At 37.7% G+C, this 22,925-nt stretch overlaps 3 protein-coding genes across 6 annotated transcripts in view; 1 reads left to right on the top strand and 2 right to left on the bottom strand.

Moving 5' to 3' along the window:
* LOC144658601 (BTB and MATH domain-containing protein 36-like) overlaps positions 1–5,716 on the bottom strand; it is a 30,288-nt gene extending 24,572 nt beyond the window's left edge. Inside the window, exons 1-3 of one of the 3 annotated variants that reach the window (XM_078519056.1) lie at positions 5,574–5,716; positions 3,891–4,169; positions 2,827–3,103 (exon numbers count right to left, since the gene is read on the bottom strand). In XM_078519056.1, the coding sequence (XP_078375182.1) occupies positions 2,827–3,103; positions 3,891–4,169; positions 5,574–5,637 (620 nt within the window). In that variant the 5' untranslated portion in view covers positions 5,638–5,716. Of the gene's footprint in view, positions 1–660; positions 3,104–3,890; positions 4,170–5,573 lie in introns of those variants that run through there. The other 2 variants (XM_078519053.1, XM_078519054.1) reach the window with 2 other exon arrangements.
* Positions 5,717–6,698: 982 nt separating this feature from the next.
* On the bottom strand, positions 6,699–14,608 carry LOC144658589 (spermine synthase-like). Its single transcript, XM_078519034.1, has 10 exons — positions 14,403–14,608; positions 12,680–12,779; positions 11,795–11,937; positions 11,080–11,171; positions 9,841–9,995; positions 9,593–9,682; positions 9,067–9,178; positions 8,799–8,878; positions 8,134–8,249; positions 6,699–7,245 (listed from the first exon to the last, which is right to left on the bottom strand). Exons 1-10 carry the CDS (start codon positions 14,579–14,581, stop codon positions 7,197–7,199), a joined length of 1,116 nt encoding a protein of 371 aa, XP_078375160.1. The 5' UTR covers positions 14,582–14,608; the 3' UTR covers positions 6,699–7,196.
* A 64-nt stretch (positions 14,609–14,672) lies between these two features.
* Positions 14,673–21,031, top strand: LOC144658609 (uracil phosphoribosyltransferase homolog). Of its 2 annotated transcripts, none has more exons than XM_078519070.1 (8): positions 14,673–15,010; positions 15,838–15,880; positions 16,309–16,378; positions 16,932–16,994; positions 18,096–18,190; positions 18,668–18,734; positions 18,973–19,071; positions 19,617–21,031. In XM_078519070.1, exons 1-8 carry the CDS (start codon positions 14,766–14,768, stop codon positions 19,721–19,723), a joined length of 789 nt encoding a protein of 262 aa, XP_078375196.1. In that variant the 5' UTR covers positions 14,673–14,765; the 3' UTR covers positions 19,724–21,031. The 2 variants fall into 2 exon arrangements, with proteins under 2 accessions (XP_078375196.1, XP_078375195.1); XM_078519069.1 differs by having other exon boundaries at positions 14,680–15,010; positions 18,970–19,071.
* Positions 21,032–22,925: the final 1,894 nt, after the last annotated feature.

Genomic DNA, 22,925 nt, shown 5'->3' with positions numbered 1-22,925 from the left:
GACTTTACAGTGATAACAGCACTCTTTATATACTAACGCTAACCTGATTGCATCATACAAAGTACAATTGAAAGAAGGCTGAGCAAAGTCAGCTTACAACACAAAAGCAAAGTGAATAAGTTCAGCTGGCGAGTTTGTAGACTAAAGTACAGCTAAATACAATTTAATTAGAAGCATTTGCAACTAAAAACAGGATTGAATAGAGTCGGCTTATTTGAAATCGTAAACTAACCAAACTCAATTATGAACAAAAGCTAAAACAAAAAGATACATCTGTCGAATGTATATTCAACCTAGAAAGCTGTCTAAATTCGAATTGTTTTCGGTAATGGACAAAACGAAAATTGAAATTAACTTCTTTTATATTTTTTCCCTTGAATACAACCCTAGTTTAAACAGCGACAACCCACACGCGCGGTTATTTACTTAAAGTACAAAAGTAGTTTACTTAAGCATGTAAATCGCTGTTTGCCTGTAAAACTCATATTTGCACAGTTTCCCGATGAATGTAACTCTAAAAGTGCGAAGGTCCTATTTTATGATAATTTCCCTAAACATTGATTAATTCCTCCTGACAAAAGATAAACATCTCAAAATGAACTTCATCAGTTGAGTATTTATACAATAACTATCAGAAATCATTAATTTTTTAGCGGCTTGCAAAGGAAGTGAAACGTGCAGCAAGAAGCTGAGTCTTGAACAAGATGCTGCAGATGATCGTGAATTATCAAAAAGGAAAATCTCAAATGCTTAGTTGTAACTGCACTTGATGTTACTAGTGTTCGGTTAGGTTACATGAAGGTTTGAGAAACAACTAACAGAATATAAGTCATCCGTACGGCAAAGTGTAACCGGACAGACTACTTATAAGTAGAGCCCACAACAAAACTGAATCGTTGTTAGCAGCATTGAAAAAGAGCCAAGCCCGAAACGTTTTGAACAAACATCACGTCTTCTGGCAATTCATGGATCTTTACATTGAAACTCTATTACAGTCTTTGCACAAGTGTGACACAGCCCACGAACTTTCCTCTCGCTGACATTTCTTGGCTTTTGAAAGAGGCTGTGCCATTTAGGATTCAGAAGGAAAATATGATGTGAAGTTAATAATTATTAGACTGGGTAGCGTTTGGAAATTTCGAGCAAGTTCCTGAAAAACAGTCATTGAGGATTTGTCGTGCACTCAGGCTCTAATTAATTAATTTTTCGATAGTGGACAAAATTTCAGTAATTTAGCTGTTAAATATTTTTCATTGACAATTCGTTGAATAATAAAACAATTTTCCTGCACAACCTTATGGTATTTCGTCTGATTTTTGCCAACTCGGCCTACACGGCCTTGTCGGTATGCTTGCTTTAAGTATCAGGTGATATTCCGCATGATTTCGCAGGATAAGTGATACCGGTAATTACAAAGACATATCCGGAGTTTTAACAACCTAATAATATACATTAAAAATGTTTTGAATCTGATTGGCTTAGAGAAATGCAGTTTTTAGCAAATTCGATGCAGAAATGAGGAAATTCAGTGCAGAAAAGAGAAACAAACCCGGCATCCTGATTGGTTAATAAACAAAGGCAGCCACAGGGGGCCAATCAAACGCTTCCACGCGATTTGGATGGCGCGAAGTTTGGATCTGCTTCGAGATGCGAGTAAAAAAATGGCTGGCGTTTTGAGCACAGTAGAGGACCAGAAGACAGCTCTAAATACCATAGCACTGAAAAGCACTGGTTTTTGGTTCTCGTTTTGGAATAACTGGTTTCCTAAGAAGGAAATTGCCGACGAAATCTAAATTTCAAGCCGACTAAGCTTCACGCTTTGCTTGAGCAAAGTTATTTACGCCGAATTCGCCGAATTCAAAAACAACAAACACATTTTCGAAGATTATGGACCAGATAGCCTCAAAGTTATGCTAACATCGCTTGGAAGACACTGTACTTAGAGAACAGAACTTATAGGCTTTCTATTGTACGAGACAGAGAATTGTTTCGTCCAAGGAAGTGTTGAAATGAAAAGCGAAACAGCTTCACTTGGCTGGTCGTCGAGTTGAAAGCGCTCAAGCAAAGCTTGACAAGTAGAAGCAGACAATTCTTCAGACAATTCGTTTGACTGTTTAGCCAGATTTTTCGACTAAAAAACTTTTAAAACATTGAGAAACCTGTATGTTGTTTGTGCTTTGACCTTGTTTTGAATGAACGCGTGATGATATTTGCCGAGTTTGAATAAATTGTTTTTGTACGAGATTTGCGCATGTTATTTTCTCGCAATTTTTTCATGAATATTATTAATAAGTAATCACATGATTTTTCTCGTGCAATTTCCAAATTGCACTCGCCCTACGGGCTCGTCCAATTTTGTTAGCCTTTGAAAAATTTGCTCGTGCTTATTTATCCCAAATTGCACTCGAAATCATGTGATTACCTATACTAAAAGAGCGCGCGAATACTCAGTCTGCAGCTCACTGTTCCTTGTTTTTAAGATAAGCCAGTTTTCACTTCAGCTTAGATAGATCCGCCATGACAGAGAACAACTTGTAATCAAAATGACTCTTATATCCATGGTAGGGTTCTCGAACTTCTCGACACATTCCAGTAGGGTCGAAAGAGTAATTGCTCGTTGTGGTGGCTGTAACCATTGAACTTAACATCTGTTTACAACCTGAACATTCACTCATTTCCAAACGGGAAATATAACTCTTCAGTTTACCCTTAGGGGCATGCTTACTGCACCAACTTGTGACTTTCTTAGACTCCTTCATCAGCCACATCAAACTCGCCACTAATCCCATAAACTGTGGATACATCTCATCAAGAAACGTCTCTAACCGTTCAATCCTTTGCGTCAGGTAGTATTCCGTCTTTTCCTTGTCAAGTTCTTGCAAATGAACAGTTTCCGACAGAGTCTCAAGTTTCATATTCTTGAGCAGGTCGATGCAGCCCTGGCGTACTTTTTCCAGGTTAAACAAGTTTGCAAGCGTTAGAATCTTCATCACGTTTTCTTGTGTTTTGGGTTGGTCTTCAAGGAACTTCACACAAGGGTCAAAGATGAGTTCTTTTATCTGGTACTCGTCACTTAACTTGAGAAGATGTTCCACGTTTTCCACTAAAACATTGAAAAACAAAATCAATTAATAATGATTTATGTAAGCTAGCACTTGAAGTGGTGCCCCTCTCCTCTTCAGAGGCTTCTGTTATATTCGCGTACCTTTCTAAATGAGACTCCTCTGCGGAGGAGAAAGTTGGCATACACGAGTGTGTGAGAAGATTGGGGAAAGAGAAATATAAGGCAGGAAGACAGAAGAAGGGACGCAAATTAGGCTCCCGGATTTTCCTCCTTCCCGTCGCACCCCGCACGCTATTTTTTATGGTCCCCTTAGAAGCCTCTGCGGAGAAGAGTGAGCAATAAGGGAAACTGCCACGAAGACCGATAAACGCAAGGCTTTTTCAGATAAAACCCTTACTCGGCATAATAATATTTTGGGGGCGATTAGAATAAGAGCGCTTATTGCAAAGAATCGACGTTCAAACACGGACGCTTATTGGCGAAAAGAGCTAAGTCAGATCAGTACAATATATAACTCAAAACATAGTCTCATAACGAGGTAAGCTTCTAAATCTGCGTCAACTATACTGATTTGTTTCCAACTTCCTTCCGAAGAGGATGACAGAGCTGGATCCAATTCGCGACTTATTCGACTATTGCAAAACGACAAATTTCGATACTATGTCTTATAGAAGTTGTTTACCGAAAGTGACACAGAGATGCATCAAACATCTTGCAAGCTATCATGATGCATACTACAGAAAGCCTGATTTATGACCGTCCGATAGTTCCTTACAACTGAAAAAGACTGTCATTTACCTGATATTTATGTTGGAAGAATACTTACTTGTAATTTCCACTCGCTCTTTGATGTACTGGAAGCCGTAAATTATCTTTAGAAAGTCTAATACTCCAATAGCTTTCTTCTCAGGAAGCGGAATCTCATTGGCTGTGGATTCTTTAAACTGAGATTTGAACATGGCCTCGAACACTGGTGAATTCATACTCAGTATCAGACGATGAACATGAAACTTCTCATCCTCCACCACAAGAATCACGTCACTGTCTTTCCACGGCTCAGAAAAGCAATGTTTCACCTTCTCTTCTGTTTCGTTACGGACTCCACCTATACAGACAGAAGGGGGCAAATGATTAAATTATTTGCCAATCCTAAAATCTTTTTCTGTGCCTGAGAAGCACTGAAGTTGGAAGGACGAGGGAAATAGCAAAAAGAAAAAGATAAAAAGCCAAGTGACGAGTATTCTCGGTCTCGCTTGTATCTTATTTCTTGTCACGCAATTTGTCACACTCATCTGATGTGACAAATTTATTGATGTGAAAGAGAATGTACTATTGGTAGTTTATTTGTAAGAAATTTAGATATGAGATATGTTCGTCTATTCACTCAAGGCGTATCAAGAAAGACCAGAAGGTGATCGGAAAGGAAGACCGACCATACATTAAATACACCGAGCCAAAGGATAGAGAAGGGTTGAACGAGACCCTGAAAATTAGAAACCGGAAAATTAAAGGGGCAGTGTCACAGGATTTAGTGCCACTAAGAAATCCCGTGAAGGTGTTGGTAATAGCCGGTTGGAAATCCACTTATAATGGCCGGGTCTTGCTAAAACGTACTTTACTAAACATGAAAATTGTTAAAACGTGGTGTGGCTATTGATGGCTAGGAAGAAAAAAGGCCTCAACTTGAAAAAGTCGGGCCGACGTTTTTAAGTTTGACAGTGTTACTATCACATAAAATCCATTTAATACGGTTTATTAACAACTTTGAGAATGAATTTATGCCTTTCTTTTATTTTTTAAAGGTTATTTTTGTTGACCAGCGAGTGTACCCTTACAGTTTTAGCACTGTTTACACTAAAGAGACTTCTCTTGACACTGTCCCTGTCCCTGCAAAAAATGTTTTCGTGAACAGAGTATCGTGTGTTGAAAGAGTATCGAGTCTAAGAAATGACGTTTTTCATATTTACCTTTGCATAAATTTACCGAAGATGAAAAATGTCGTCATTGACATAGCATAAATTATTTAGTTAACAATGCTCAACACCACGAGTAGAAGACAAAATAGAAAAGCGATTTACAACCCCACAAGCGATTAACGAACTGCAAGATTCGGCAAGCGGCGAACACGAGGTAATGAAATTCGAACCTAGGAAACTTGACATGTAGAGATCACAACAAGAAATAATGAACTAGTTTTAGCTAACACGCAAATGCAAATAAGTCAAAAATATAGACGACAGACTGATCCCAACGGCGTATTAAAGCGGCCAAAAATATTAAACAAAATAGCGAGGAATAGCTTAGCAACTTAAATCGTAATTTCATTCTTCTAATGCAGAGATAAACGAAATGCAGTTTAAACGGATGTTTTTGCCGAACAACCCAAGATTCAATGATTTGACGGACTGAAGATAATGACAAAGGAGTCGTACAAATAATCGTATAAGATAAAATGTATCTCGATGTGTATTTCACACTTTCAAGTGATTTCGGATGGTATTAAACTCACCAGTTTCGTTTTCGCTTCTCCTTTCTTCAACATTTGTGTCCTCGATGGCGATGTTACATGCCATCTTTGTATTATTAAAAGAGTTTTCCGTCACAGCGAGAAAAGGTATTTTAGTGCTGATTTCTGCACAAAGAATGTATGCGCGGAAGAATTCCTAAGGATGGGCCGAACTCTACCATTTCTCTCGTTTTTGCTGTTGTCTCGCCTTCTCGCTTCTCCCCTCCTGCCTCGTCTCTGTCGCCCCGTCTGCTCTTGGTCTGTCTTGTTCGCCTGCTTTCCCCTCCGTCGCCTCGCTCCTCTGCGGTCTTCCTGCCACTCACACGTCATCGGTCGATCGCATCGTTCGTCGTTCTGCCAGCGCCCATCTTAGTAATTCCTGCGATTGCGTGACTACGGGTCCACCCTTTTCACGGGAGACTGGGGACCAGTTTGCCTGTATCATGTCACGCAATCGATTGGCGATACAATGAAGACTTATGAAGACCAGTGAGGCCCTGTTAGGGATTTTAGGGATAAGGGGTAACTCCAAAAAATTATTTAAGGGATAAGGGATAAATGTTTATATAATTAAAGGAATAAGGTATAACAACTCAATTTTAGGGATAATGAAAATCAAAATAATATTGATAACAGCTTTGGTAATTTTAGGGATAAGGAATAAATGCTCTTAAAATTATTGGGATCGGGGGGCCCCCCCCCCCCCCACCACCTCTGAACAGGGCCTCACCAGCATGACCAGTGGAACGAGGTGCTAATAAAATAATATAATTCACGGTTTAGGCTTAGTTTGTTTGCTTTCCATGCTTTATGTTTTAATGCCGTCATTGGTATTGCAAACTGTTCGTGATGCATCCCGCACATTGCACAGCTCAACCAAAAACTATCATAGATTTGTTTAAGTAAATGGAGTTATTTTTTACTAATGCGCACAACTCCCCGCTTGGACTGCAAGCAGGCCCTCTGCTTTTATCCAATTAACTCGCACTTTACTTTCGCTCCACTGCCTAACAAAGAGCTGTTTGCAATCTACTATACACTAGTCGATGCTTACTTCTATTCAGCTTTGAACTGCCTTCAATTAGGTTTATTCACCGGTCACTATTAATAAAGTCACAACAGCCGTAATTTACTATTATTATTTTTATTTTGTTTTCACCTGTACACACGGTCCCTTTAAATACTCACCACTCGATACTTCAAACTTTACCAGTATTCAGAGTTTACTTTTAACTTATGTTCGAGGAAACTAAAAACACTTGAGCAAACGCATTGGAACTGGATTTCAATGCCAATATCCACACTATAAACTCTGGAAGTTCCTTATGCGTTCTCATGTAAAAAGCTCTTGGATCAGTTTATCAGTAACCCTGGAATAAAGTGGGCCAAGGGCCACCTGTCCAGACCTGTCCTCAAAAGTACCAGAAAGTCAAAGCTTCTTTCGACAAATCCTTCTTCACTTAAGTGACAGTGATATCTAGGTGATATTCATCACCCTCCACGATCAGCTACAGTAATGTTTTAGCTGCGGATTAGTACAATTTGTCGTTTTTTTTTGTAGCTCTCCTTGAGTTGTTGTATTGTTTCCATCTCTAAGCTAGGCGTTGTCTTTATTAAAGTTGTGTGTTACGTGTTTGGGCTTTGATCTTTCTTCCATATCTCGTAGAACACCCATCTGTAGGTTACACACAAGTCAAGGAATTAACTTCAATTAGAAAAAAAAAAGAAGTACCAAACATCATAAATCATTTAACTTTTCTAGCGTTCCTACCTGGCATGAAGAGGGCGACAGGGAGATGGGCTTGTTGTGTTGTAGACTGTATGATATAAAACACCGTACTGACCCCTTTGTCTAAACGTGTGGCGGGCAATCTAAACAAAGTCAGTCTTAAACTTTGACACAAGAGGAAACCACTCGAAATATTTTAAGCAAGTTATTAAACATAAGTGACCAAGCACGGATACTTTGGACTGAATCAGGTTCGACAAAGGTCTACTGTGTTGCTCCCACCAAACATTTGTTAGCTCTCATACCATCACACATTCAGTTCGCTTCCAGTGTCATGCTGTTGTTCTTTAAACCTCCCCCCCTAGCTTATTCAGCTTCTTGAAGGAAGGAGCTGCAAGTTATTAATTTGCAGTTTACAAAATTAACTTCAAAGCTCTCAAAATATTAATATTTAATATATCGTATTAACAAAGGTATGTGATAATAAACCAAAAATGATTAAGGTTAGTCGGTTATTTGAAAAGTGACAATCAACTGAAGATAGATTACAATGTGCCGATGCTTCTTTTAGTTAAGAGTCTAATTAGACGAGCTAGGCTTATAAAGAGAACAGCTCACAGGGATGTAGCTAAGAAAACATTATGCCCGCTCATCAACAAGCCAAGCTGGCTTTTCTGGTCTTAATTAGCAGCTCTAAAAGTTTACCCTAAGTCTTTGTTTTCATGTAAAATTTCAGCCGGATTTAAGTTCTATTTCACCCGGTTAAATTAGCTGGGAGCCGGCCCTTAGCAACATCCCTGAGCTCAGTAGATTTGACATTAGGTGAAAGGATACTTTTCGTGGTAGGAAGGTACAAATACACCTTCTTTTCTGTACTCCACTGGACAGGACAGCTTATCCAACTGTTGCTCGTACATCAGTAACGCATCTGGCTTGTTATAACTGTTACCCTGAAACAAAAACACACACATCTTGGTCATTACTTGTGAGAATTTAACTCTTGACATCCTGCGAGAGCTGGAGAACAACCTTCTAATTTTTTGTGTAGTCATGGTGATTTGCATAAAAGGGTAAGGGTTGGGAGGGGTGGTGGGCTTCCTTTTATAATCAATCAATTAATCAATCAATCAATCAGCCAATCAATTTAGGAGAGGGTGATGCAGAAAGAAGTTTATGAAAAAACCCATTAAAAAGTGCTTGTGCGCCTATCTAAAAATAATACTAACAATTTATTATACAAGAAATAAATATGGGATCTTTCACATGTTACCAAGCTTATGTGTAGCTTGAATTTTCCCTGCAATATAGCAAAAAGGTTAGTAAAGCTCTGAAGATGACCAGGAAAACCGTGAAAAAATATGGAAGGGAATGATCTAATGACCTCTGCCCTATTCCTTTCACAGAACTCTTCGCCCCTTGTTTATTTTGTCAGCCTATGAAGGCTACTTATAAGGAGGTTCGACCATAATTCAAAGTTTTCTGTGACGATACATACATACCTGTGTAAAATATTTACCACTCGGTGAGAGAACTTTCATTGACAGATCAAGGATTAATCTCAAGAATTCCCATAATGAACCTACAAGAAATATGACAACATTAACATCTAAATTTGCCATGTGATATTTGTGCATTTCATCTTGCGCTACTGTATAGGAGCAGAAATCAACTGCTCACAGTGTATCTGAAGTCTTAAACATTTCTATTTTCTAAGTAGCAAAATGAGAAACTAATGTTATTAACATAACTATACACACATCCATGTACCTCTTGGCTCTTTGGTGACAGGAATGGCTGTTAAATCATTGATGACATAATCAAATGTCCTGCCTTCCTTGATATACTGTTCTAAGTATTTGACACAGTCATCTATGTGTACCTACAACAGTGAACATATTTAATATTAATTCACCTTAATGTTATCAACATTTTTACGTTCTGTTGTTACTACTTGTCTTAATTTTTATTTTATTAGCATTTTTGTCTACTTATTATTCAACTCTCTGCGCTTTGTAAACCATTCAACTGAAGATGACAGATGCTCTTTCGAAACATGTCTTTAAAACTTAAAAGAATTGTCGTTTTTCTTAAAATCTTTAATTCACCTTAATTTGTACATAAAAATGTTGGTATTTATTATTGCAACATTGTACTTCTGCCAGTGGTTTAGAATTTAGTACTTCTAGACTGACAGTCCACAGCCTCTAAATAGAGGGCTGTGAACAGTCTATAGTACTTCTGAAAAGTTGGATCAAATAATTACAGCAACCTTTATAATTAAAGGTTTACCAACCTGATGATGTTCACCTGAAAGATTGTCTAAAGCATCTCCACATATCCCTGGTAAATATTTTATGGCACAGTTTATCACATCTTCATCAATCTGACATTATTGAAATAATAATTAAGGACCAAACATTTGCAAGAGAAACTGAGTTTAAGCTCTAATTAAAAAAGTTTTGTGTTAGAAATTAATAATGAAAGAATTCAAATTAAATTAATTAATTAAAAGTTTAAAAACCTGGATCACTCAAAGGATACATCTACCATTGTAACAAACTTAGGGGAGTACTGCAAGAGTTCATTTAGAATTCCACCATCCCCTCCCCCAAGAATGAGAATTGTTTTGTCTTTAAAGTCTTCTCTTCCACTTCCTGTTATTGTCTTGGTATAAATAATGTCACTTTCAGCAAGATCTAAAGGAAAGAAACAGTTTTTTTTTTTACAAGATACCCTAGCTCCAATTTTAACAGTTGTAATTAAGTCATCAGACAATAAATGGTTGGCCAAAAAGTGATTATTAATAGTGGTTAAATGCACTTCGCTCTAAACTTTACTTTCCAGACAAAGGCAGATAATTTTAATTCTTACATATAACATTATATGCTAACAGTCCCAACTTGCAGGAGAAGGATGAGTTGGATATTTACAATTCATAACGGAGGAGCCAAACTTGGGACTACTGACAGCCATAGATAGGGGGTGCGATGGGTGTTACAATGACTCTCAGAATGCAGAAAATGTGGACTTACCGTAATGATTCGATTTAGCGCCCTCCTTCAAATTAGCGCCCCCTTCCGAATAAACGCCCCTCTTCGAATGTGTTTTTGTAAATAAGCGCCCCTATTCCAATAAGCGCCCCCATTCTAATTAGCGCCCCCATTCTCATAAGCACCCCTATTCTAATAAGTGACCTTATTGTGGATAACTGCCCATACCGAAGTCATTGATGTCAACTAGATAAACTCCTGACCGTTCGCCGTACAGTTCATGTATATATTTACTGCTAAAATGAACAATTCTTTAAAAAGTAACTGAACTTCAAACAATTTCTAACTGTTACAGTTTCTGTTATTGTTAGATACATTTGGTTGTTTCTCAAGAAATTAAATAAGCGCCCTGTCCCGAATAAGCGCCCTGTCTCGAATAAGCGCCCTCCCTCGAGGTGCCAAAAGTAAATAAGCGCCCCGGGCGCTAAATCGAATCATTACAACATTAAACAACTTGATTTTTCAAAATTTCCTGGGGGAGGATACCCTGGACCCCCCAAGATGCTCACACCTCTGGCACTTGCACCAACCCATGCAAGATCCTGCCTAGGGCCCTGAGTGTAGTGGCAGGGTGAAGGATTTGAATGCAGGACCTCTAAATTACAAGTCTGACAAGCACACCAAACCACCTGGCCAAGCATCCTCAAATATAAGAAAAACATTCATTTGACAATAATTTACTGAACATACCTTACAATGTACAGTCATACATTCAAGTATAAGTACTTACTAATGTCGTTATCTAGAATAAGCACATTTCCAAACTGCGCCGAGTGAAGAACTTTGATGTTTTGATGGGGTGAATTGGTTTCATATATTAATCTAAATGCAGCAAAATAAAAAGAAACAAAATTTGAAATGAAATTATAAAGAACCTATTGGTAGTAAATTAATTTAAATAATTTACATTGTATATTTAAAATGTATTACTATAATAATAATAAAAATTATAATATAAAATGGCCCAATTACCAGCACAACGTTTCAGTCTAGACTGCAAGCAAGCTCAGCCCTGTTTGACTTTCATGTAAGTGTCTTGAAAGAGCAGTGAAGCAGACTACCCTTATAAGGTGTTGCTTTGTTGCTCACATTAGACACCAAGTTGCCAAGTAGCTGCATGTGCAATAATTATTAGAATACAATCCACCCATTAATCAGGGCTGGAAAATAGTCCTGTTCGGTCATTCAGTACAAGTACAATCATGATAAAGGGACATCTCCAAAATACATTAAATACTTAACACTTTCCCTCATGGTGTCTAATCTGTATTAAATAAAAACAATAATGTAATAATAATATTAAAGAATTTTTATAGTGCGACTTTCCAAAAGTACAAGAGGGTTGATTGCATAGCAATGGCTGCTTGTACAGTGTACATTAATTCTGTAATTGCAGAAAAGCTTTACATGTGCTTATAGCATCTAGACATAACTTCTCTAAATACCTGTCAAAGTCATACTGAACCAGGAGTTCATCTACTGTTGGATAATAAGTGTTGATATCTGCACCCCGATTTATTGGTGGTAGATGTAATGACTTCACTGGTGAAAGTACGTCACAAATCTCCTTTTCTAAACTTTTTAACTGCTAAACTTGCCAAGAAAAAAAAAGAGTGGGTTAAATTAACAAAAAATAATACACACTTATATACAATGTACAGCCATTTACATGTACAATGTACATAAAATACATTGTGAAGATGACAATAAACTACTGACAGTGGATCACATTTTCGAGCTTGCAACAGAAACCAAAATTGATTGCAGAAATACAGAGTTTGAAAAATTGAGGGTAAAATTGCAGCGTTTGATTAAGTGCAAGAGAAACAACTTTTGGTTCGAGTTACTGGGAGGTTTGAGAAATCATTAGGGTTCCAGAAATTAGTGTGATATCACTGTACAGAGTGAAATAAAGGTAAAGTCTGCTTCGAGCCTAGTGGCCCATACAGGCCGGAGCTTATCCCGGTTTCCATAGCATTAAGCGACTAGGAGTATTGCTACTCTCCCCTGGATGGGATGCTAGTCCATCGCAGGGTTACTCCCCAGCAGTAAATTCGCCGGTACCCATTTATACACCTGGGTGGAGAGAGGCACTGTGAGAGTTAAGTGTCTTGCTCAAGAACACAACGCAGCGCCCCGGCCAGGCCTCGAACCCGGGCCGTTCGACTCGGAGGCTAGCGCGCTAAACATTAGGCCACCGTGCCTCCCACCACAGAGTGAAATTAAACAGGTCTAATTAAATGTATGAAATTCAATGTAACCATGATATCAATGCAAGAATGGTGAGGCAAGCTTACAATTTAATTTAATTTTATTAACTGAAACCTTACATCTTTAGTTACTGCTAATTCTTCTCCAGATTCTTCTTTTCCATACTGCATAACATCCAAAGTAATCAAACCACAGGGGAAACTTCGAAGAGTCCAGTGTCTGTGAAAATAATCATTCAAGTCCTTTACACCCGATTGATAATATTGTCACATTATGCATCTGCGCAACGTAAACTTCAATTTATAATTATTATTATTTTGTTATGTATTTGTCCTCTCTCCTCTCCCCTCTCTCCTCTCCCCACACCCACTCCCCCACCCCCCCCCCCCACCATAAAGGAAAAATTCCCTGACTGTTTACTGACTGTTTACTGTCACATTCTGTCAGTAATAATTTCCAATACATGTATAAATGGCACAAAGAGGTGGGGAACACTTAGGGAAGGGGCTGAAACCGGGAGTAAAGTAATGGGAAGCTGGGAGGGGGGAGGACCCCTCTGTCATCTATGTCAACTCTCCCGGATACAGGCTGAATCTCCCGGCCTCCCGTACAGGTCACCAAATCTCCTGGATATAAATAATAAAGGAAAGTGCTTAAAGGATCTTAGTCAGCCTCTGCCATTTTCTCTGCCATCTAAATTTGTACATTTCGCATGTTGAAAAGAAATCCTCGTCCATCCTTGTGTGTTTGCTTTACTGAGGTCTTAAACTGACACAAATGCTTTTTTAAAAAGGTTATTTTTGACTAGTTATTCTATCATTCTTTTGTTCGTTTCAAGTGAAATTTATCGGTTGAAGTTAAAGTATCCTAGTCAGCCTCCGCCATTTTCTATGCCATCGAAATTTCGAAATCTGTATGGCAAAGCGAAATCTTATTGCACTTGAAGTCTTTTTACAGTGATCTCTTAATCCTTTAGACACGCTCAGCAAAAAATGTAGTACCGAAATTATCGTATGTAAACAAAAACAAAGGCATGGCTGACTAGGGTCCTTTAAAATACGTTTTTTTTTTTCGATTCTGGGAGAAAATTTTCAAACATTTGAAGCATTTTCGTCGATGACTCGGTGAAGGTCTATTTTCCATGCCATTTTGAGGGTTGGAATCTCTGTATCTTGATCAAAATTGGTGGTCTCCCGGGTTTCGATGTTTTTTTAGGTTGGCATTTCTGCTCTGATCCCCCCCCCCCCCCCCCACATTATATCATAGGAGACCCAAGCGTGAATGTAGGGACTGGTACTGAAAATTGAAACTAATCAAAAGCATATGTATTTTACTGAATGAATAGACCGTTTTACGGATACGGCATTTTGCCCCCTTCGCATCCTATAATGCTTATTAAAATGATTTATTCTTTTATTGTGATAATTCCGCAATTACCATAATAAAAGAAAAAATATATATTATAGGATGCGAAGGGGGCAAAGTCATTATCCGTAAAACGGCCTATGAGGATAGAATGACAAAAAAATAGGATAGAATGACAAAAAATAACACCAGGCAATGTTTAATAAACTTTTTTCAGTAAAATACATATGCTTTTGATTAGTTTCAATTTTCAGTACCAGTCCCTACATTCACGCTTGGGTCTCCTATGATTATATATGATGTGAAATGAGTATGAGCTGGTTATCGTTTTAAAAAAACCTGCTGCAATCTAAAGAATAAGTTGATCTATAAATAGAGCAAAGATACTGTCTTCATAAAACAGGCCAAATGTTCGAGACTGTAGTAAGCTGTAAAAAAAGTTTAAGCTTAAGCTTGCAAAAGTTTTTATCAAATTACCCGCCATCCTTTCCAATAAAGATAAACAAACAGCTCTTTCCATCTTCCAGTTCAGTCGATACCACGGGACCTCTGGTGTGATATTTTCTCAAAATGTCGAACAGCTGACACCTTAAAGCATCGTTTCTGAGGTCTTTTTCTGGAGCTTGAAAGTCGAAAATGCTGTGACTCACCACCATGCTTGTAAACGAAATCACAGGTTCGATCACTTTCGGGACGAATACGAATATTTATCGATGAGCCGAATGATAACCGATCGCTCCCGACATGGCTCGTCTCCAGGGCATACGCGGATGTTCCTGGTTACGAGGCCGAGTAATTGCAGCTCGAATGCCTCGAAAACGTGTTTTATTTTGGGTATGAATGAGTGCTGTTTTGCAGAAAATGCCCGAACTGTTGGACTTTAAAGAAGAAAAAGAGACGCGAAGGAAACGCAAAGACTCCAAACCATCTGGAAAATGCAGTGTTTCCACAGAAAATGGCGAACTTGCGAATGGACTACAGACACCAGAAGAAAAACCTCCTTTGAGTCACGACTATGGACCTCGGCTCAAAATAATCAAAATGAATGACCAAGTTCGAGAACTACAGACAATTCTGAGAGACAAGTAGGTTCTTGGTCTTTCTTTATTGCCTTTATGCTGCGCAATAATTACTGGATAACCTTGTGCAAATTATTTGATCAAATTATTTGGCTTGACGCGTTCAGTGTGTAAACTTATTTATCTTCTTCTTGACTGATTTATTTGAAGAATGGATACCTTGAATAGGTGGGTGAGGTTTTTTTATACACCTCCATGCTGCACGTCTTAAAATTTGCATGCCAACAATTCAACAAGCAAGTACGTGGTGGATTACCCTGCTTTGGACTTTTAACTTAGAGCTAGCTAGAGGGGTGGAGGGGGTGAGAAGGGGCAAGGTGGCCTGGGAGCAAAGATTTTTTTTGGGGGGGGGGGGTGGGCTAGGGGAAGACTCAGCTCTAAGCATCTTGTGGTGTGATGCCGGCTTACAATCATAAGCTCCCTAGAGCTGTGTTGGCTGGTTCAACCATGCCAGACTGGTCAAAGGGAAGACACCTGTCAAAGGATGGCCCCTGGCCCTACAGGTTCGGGGGTTGGATCAATTACCCCACCTTGTAAAAATTCAAATGATAACAGAAACTTGTGTACCATGTGGTGTAAAGAGGTCTAAATAAGTAACTAAGGAGAAGAGGGTGGGGAGCTCTCTTTGCAAAAAGGTGACTTTGGATACATATATCCTAACCCTCTGTAGTGTCCCAATTTTCCTGTAATTCCTTCAGTTATAGTTATGGTAGACTACACACCGTTAGCAGGAGGTGAACGAATGGGGTATTCCAGCTGAGTCTTACAATATTTTGAAAGCAATACTATTGTAGAAGAAACTTCATAAATGTCCCTTTTTTCTCGTATTCCAGAGAAACACAGAGGGGAGACTTTGTCTTTTATGCTGATAGACTAGTGAGTAAATGCCAGTTTTGTTTCTAGTGTTACTGATCATGTATGAAAAGAGACCATGTCTGTGCCAATGATTATTAAATTGGCCCTTATTCATAATCAACATCATCCTACATGTAGCTACGTACATACATGTATCACTTCTAAGCCTTACTTTTGAAAACAAAGCTGTCTCATCAATATGTTCCCAAAGCAGCAAATTAAGATGAAAAGATCAAATACCTGTACTACATGTAAAGCAGTACATGTATAAAGTCCCTACATAGGCCTGTCAGGGAAAGATTCAGGATTTTTGAAGGGGCCTGGTGGAGACCACCCCAGGGTGGTCTTTGTGGAGAGGTCTGTAGGTATAAAATAATTAAAAACTTTTTGTTTGTTGCACACCAATATCAACATTTGTGATGATAATCATTGATCTCTCTTTCTGCTAGATAAGACTTGTTGTTGAGGAGGGATTAAACCAGCTTCCTTATGAAAACTGTACTGTCAGGACTCCTACTGGTAAGATTTTAGTTAGGGAGCAAGGGAGGGGTGGGGGGGATAATAATAATTATAATAATAATATTTAAAACTTATATTGCGCTTTTTCTATAAAAATATTCAAAAGCGCATTACAATAATTATTATTAAACTAAATTAAAAAAAGTTACACAATAAAAATGAATTTAAAATTACAATATTTACATATTAAAATTTCCAGGTATTATAAATGGTATTATAAAGTCCTGTCTGATGAACAGAAAATAAATATACATGATCAAATGTTTGGAGAAACTCCGGTGGAAGTGTCTTATTCTGGCAAGGTCATATATTATAGGTGTCTTGTATGGCCTGAAAGTTATATTCATTTGTAAATCAGGTAAGAACAATGTAATATTGAAGACATGCTGTTACAAGATAGTCATGATGGCTTTGGATAGATTTCAAATTGAACAAAACCATAACTTACCCCTTTAGAACTACAAAATAGGGATTGTGTTTTAGGTTACAGTAGGTATATTAAAGCTAGTTGTTAAATACATGAATGTAGACGTCTTTTTTATTGTTGGAATAGGTGCACCATATGAGGGGTTAGCTTTTCAGAGAGGAAACTGTGGTGTCAGCATCATGCGAAGTGGTATGTGTCTTTAAGAAGAAATAGGAAATCTGTTTCCCTCCTGATCTGTAGTTTATGCCCCATCAGTCAGTGAATACAATCATTTACATGTAACTTGTTTTCATTATGTACATGTAGGTTAGTTGTTAAGAATGATGGGTACAAAATTGATGTAGATTTGAAATGGTATTTTACTCACTACAGTCTGACAATTAAAAAGTAAAGGAGGGGAAGAGGGAGTGTAGTTGCCACAATGCTAGACTTTCTTAAAGTCTGTTTCTGGTAGTTAGGTCATCTGGCGAAAAACAAACTTTTCTCGCCTGCAGCATGCCCTTATTTACCAGTTTTCTGGTTGGTGGTGTGTCGAGGTGTGATAGCATTGATATCCAATCAGGGAACACAATGGGTTGAGACGTTAATTATCTGAGAAACTTGATTCTCGCAAAATCCCTCACTTGTTCTGTAAATGCTCTTGACACGAGCGAAAGTGAAGACATGCGAAGGAAATGAATGTTTTTTGTTGTTTTTTTGAAGGAAATGAATGTGAAGGAAGCTATAAACGTTGGTTTAACAAAGCTTGGTTTCAAGGAAATTCAAGAGATTCGACGAACACAGTTTTTACAGATAATTTAGTCCAACAGCTTTCTTTCTCTGGCTTCACACCAACGAAATTAAAATTTCTAAGTTCACGCTAGCTGGGGACTTAGTGAGGCCTGTTTAAAAGCTTTCAGCGATAAGTCTGGTTCGAAACAGACCGTTTCTTTAAAATTTGGGAAAAGACTGACCCGGGCAACAGTTTGCTGAAGTCATCTCAATTGATTGTTAAATTCACGCATGTATCCAGTCATTTGAGAAATGTTTATTTGAACAAGTGATGAGCGGGAGGGCTGTCAAATTTACTTCACACCCATCACTTTTTGCACCTACAATTATATGCAAATTAAATTAAATCTCTTGCAGGTGGAACAAGTCGACTCGCAACTTGTGCTGCTCGCCTCTTGCGACTTTGTCACTCACTATCTTGACTTCATTACTCTTTTATCGCGACTTTGTTGCTCAAAAGAGTTGACTTGTGGCAAGACTACCACAATGGCTAACATCTGAATGCTTTCTTTTTTCTAGGTGAAGCAATGGAAAAAGGGTTGCGGGATTGTTGTCGGTCAATAAGGATAGGAAAGATTCTTATTAAAATTAATGATGAAACCAAGACACCTATGGTAAAACAGCTTCTTCAAGACAGTAGTATACTCTGATACATGTTCTTATTGTAATTGTTAATAGTGGCATGTTACAGTAACTTTATAGAACTGAGTGGAAAATTGATGTGTTTTGTTTGACATTGATTTTCCCATTAATGCTCGTTACTTGATTTGGAAACTTTCACTAATTAGGAGGTTAATGATAGCAATTAACGCTAGAGCCAGACAGTAACTTGATAGTCTTTGCCGCAGTGCCAACAGTGCAGTAGCTGTAGATATAGCTGATAGTAGGTCCACAATGTATGCAGAGTGGTAAAAATAAATAAATAAATAAATAAATAAATAAATAATAATAATAATATTCAATATCCTGTACATCAACAAGTCTTGGTAACACTCTGAGAAAAAGGTATCATGACTGAGTACATGAAAAGTAATTTTTTAGAATGAAAATTGTGTTAACTAATATAATTAATTTTTTTTTTCGTATGTCAGGTTTATTATGCAAAGTTTCCTCCTGGTATGGATCAAAGAAAAGTCTTTCTCATGTACCCTCTGCTAAGTGAGTGTAATTTATACTAACAATTGAATCCTGATTACTCAAACCTTCCAATATATTACTAAAACCAAATAACTCTCCTTGGTTATTTCCCTGATATGTTGAACCTATTTTCATTTCCCTTGGACATTTGAGAAAGCATCAGGATTCTGCTGTAGTGGGAGCTGTTTGTCATAAAATTACTGCAGCTGTATCAGTAGATCAAAGGCTACATCATGTTTTTGACTTTTGATTTCAGCAGACTCAGGAGCCACTGTGATAACAGCCATACGGGTTCTTCTTGAGCATGGTGTAAAAGAAGAAAACATTCTTCTCTTGAATGTTTTTGCTACCCCAAAGGGTAAGTATAATTATCATAAACTTAGAAAGAGAATGAGAACATTATAACTTACTGTGCTAATGAGCAAGATAACTTTGGAATGGCGACTTGCGTACATGTATTCACCCTGATGAATATGAGTTGATTCTTCTCAAGGATATTGTTGAGCACTCTGTAAGCACAGTTTGTTAGTTGTGAAAGTAATATTGTTTCATTTGTCTTAGCTTGACCAGTAACACCATAATCCTGGCTAGGCGTGACTTAATTCTCATCTTGATCTGATAATAAGCACATGTGTATGCAGTCTACATACAGCTGTAATGTACAACTGTATGTATAACTTATTTTGCTGATGTGGTACAAATGTATGTTGACATCATACATACATCTATTCAAAACTTCAAACTTTGATTGGACATACAGGTACAACATGTACCGGTAAGTGCATGGTCGTACTGTAACAAGGGTGTTGTACTCTTTTAATAAGTATATAGCCCTACAAACAAAAGTTATGTACCTAGTACATCGTTATTTATAATGGAACTGTTCTTTATCCATTTGTCAAGGTGTTGAGCTGTTGCTGAAGAATTATCCATCTGTAACCATTCTGACATCAGAGGTTCACTCAGACTGCCCTTCATATTTTGGACAAAGATATTTTGGAACAGATTAACACGAGTTGTGATGGATTCAAGATCTAAGTGTTATCCTAATCAGCTCTTCCCATGCACTAACCTTACATGTACATAGCTATGGCTAAAAGCCACTTCTAGAACAGTTTTTCATGAAAGAACAACATTGGTGGGCTTAAACAAAAAGTAACAGGATTTTCATAATATGTACATTAATTTTACGGTACAGAACTTAATAAAGGTTTTTGAAAGTTTTTAAGGGTTTCAGTCAACCCTAAGTTCACATCAGTCACATTGTTCTTGTGTGGATAGCACCTTTGCTGTATGTGTGGCCATTCAAACAGATTAAGAAGTGATGTATTTAATAGTAATTAATGTCATTTTTTAACTTCTGACTTATTAATAAATAGGCAAATCTTGGGAGCAAAAGCGTCAAAAAACAAGTTTTAAGTAATAAAATTAATAACAACCAAAAATTCAAGGTGCTATTTATTTTAACTGTTACAATCAAATTTTGGGTAATTCTGGGATTCGCCTGGGTCAAAACTCACATACCGGTAGCTAGTGAAAAACTTTGTAAGTCTTCTATTGGTATGTTGCCACACTCTATCTAGACCTTGTAGTTTTGGGTATTCTTGTAGGGTAGAGTGACAAGAAATAACAATATTTGTATGGAAATCTAATCTTAAATAATTTCAATATGTAAAACTTGAATTCTCTCCTAAGAGCAAGACACCTGATAAGAGAGAAGCCTGTTTACTAAAACCCTCAACTGTCCCTCCACTGTCTCACTATTTCATTGATGGGTTTTCACTAATCTGAGTGTTTTAAGTAATTTGTATTTACTTGGTTTTACATCGCAACACTTCATGATTAGTTCATGAAACTTGTGCCACTTTCTCAACGGATCAAACCAATCGTGACTTGCTAGCACACGTTTTTATGCACTAGGTACATTCATCTATTATTTTACTTTGGGTTTGCCGCTCGTTGTCGCGGCCTCACTCCTTCACTGACGCGGCCTCGCCGCTTGCTTGTATGTTTTAAACTCCAACAAAACCGCCAGCTAAGCTAATTTTTATAAACTCTCTGCAGTGTTAAAGGCTTAGATTAATGTTAAAAAACAACAGAATATTATATGTATTAAATAATATTATTATTTAAAAACATTGCAGCTCAGATTAGATGGTTAGCAACTGGTACATACTGCTACTGATTTGTGGAAAATGTACCGTAATTTTGAACTCTTAAAAAAGTATCTGATTTAAATCAATATGTACTGTATTTCTCTGGGAGATAGCCAGAATTTAATCTGTAAAATTTCAATAAAAAACATTTAATTATTACAAGATAGTTTGAAGATCAGTTGTTTCTACTTATCAGTGCTCTTAGCTTGATTTTTGGTTAATTTGTTATTACCAGGATTTTCAAATCCCAAAATTCTGAATGCATGTGATTTTGGATAAACAGTTTTAAGTTGTGTATTAATCATTTTGGGATGAAAACTGTTCAACACTGATCACACTGCAAAGTTGATGTGAGTGTTCCCGGAAGTGATCAATGTAGAACTTTGAACTCCGGGTTTCAAGTGACGGGGATGATCGCATGGGGACAAAAATGAAGACTCTAAAATCCCTAGGGCTTACAACATAACCCAAAAAAATCCCTAGATCAACAGATCAAAGATCAACAGCCAAACATGTTTTTTTTGTATACTTTATTCACAGAATTACGCAGCCAAGGCACTTCCACGATTCTTCACGAACATCCCGGAATCGAAGATTTAAAAACCCAAACAAAATAATATGACTTGTCCCCAGTCCTGATGGACTCAGGAGGGACAGAAAAGATGACTCGAGATGAGTCAGCAAAAAAATCCTTCAATCATCCCCGTCACTTAAGCTTAAAATCCCGAGTACACCCCCCATCCCCCTAGGCCCTAAGGCAATGTCAATTTCTATTCCCCCATCCAACCATGTTTGTTTTTTTTTTTGGGGGGGGGGGGGAGGGGGGCAGGTTCAGAAAAATTGAAAAATGACCTCTCAACTCGGAAACGATTCATCACTGGGCAGTATTCCAATTCTTGTCCCATCTCAAACTAGGAGCAGTACGTGTAAGCCAAGTTGAGCCTGGAATTTTGATTTCTTTTTTTTGCAGCTTTGGCATGTTTATATGCGGTTTCAGCTTCCTTTCCCCCCCAACTGCTCCTGGGTTTCTGAGGATGGATCTTTTGTGATTTCTTTTACTTTTATTGAGTAGACATCTAATACAGCCACTAAATTGCACTCCCAGATCAAATCATACAACTTAGAATGCAGGTTTCAAGGTTCTTTTAATTTTAAACTGTTTGCGAATACATAGTTTGTTAAGTTGAATAGAGGCACATTTTACACAGCAGAGAAATTTGGGCACGGACCCGTCACAATAATTGTCCGGACCAAACCACTTTTGTAGAGAAACAGTCAAATCAAAACGGGGCCATAGGCGCCTATGACCCTATTTTGATTTGACTGTTTCTCTACAAATTTAAAGTGATTTGGTCCGGACCGTTTTTGTGACGGGTCGGTACCCAAATTTCTCTGCCGTGTAAACATGCCTCAAGTGTAGGTCCTGTTCCTGGAAATTCGAAAGCAACAAAATCATACAATGTATACTAAAGCAAACAAAAACAAGTGAAAAAGCTGGATAGTACAGTTGGTTTAGCAAGAGAAAAAAAATACTGACCATATTATTAATATACTATAAATATTTCACATGCATGACTGTCTAAATGCTTTACAAAAGCTGTAAGATAAGTGATTTCAAGTTTTAAACCGACATGCCATAAAATTAATTATTACTGATCAGTGTGTCCATTTCTGAGGTGGCTCAGTCCATTTTCTCTGTTCCTCCCCAACAAGAACAAGAACCCTGCATCTTTTAATATTTATATCAGTATTTAAAATTTTTGTTTCATTTGGCTCTTCAAAATAGTTGGTAAGAAAAAGTACATCTGTAGCAATTATAAATTGAGCCTGCCGTAAATAGAAAACTACATGGTATAAATCAAATTTACCAAGTATCAAAATTATGCTACACATTGCAATAGAAATATTTGACTTTCACCCCTTGGTCCAGTGAGCCCCCCCCCCCCCGGCGCCCCTCGGTCGCTGTCGCGCTCCCCCCCCGTCTTTGGGTTAATATAATTGTTAAAAATATTTTTAGTTAACAATTTTTAGTAGACTGCAAGCAGCCCCTAACTTC

This window comes from Oculina patagonica, chromosome 6, assembly GCF_052425735.1.
Source record: "Oculina patagonica isolate OP01 chromosome 6, crgOcupat, whole genome shotgun sequence".
Classification (NCBI taxonomy): Eukaryota; Metazoa; Cnidaria; class Anthozoa; order Scleractinia; family Oculinidae; genus Oculina; species Oculina patagonica.
Note: the sequence above shows the minus strand (reverse complement) of the source record. Positions and strands in the feature narration are given on the sequence as shown.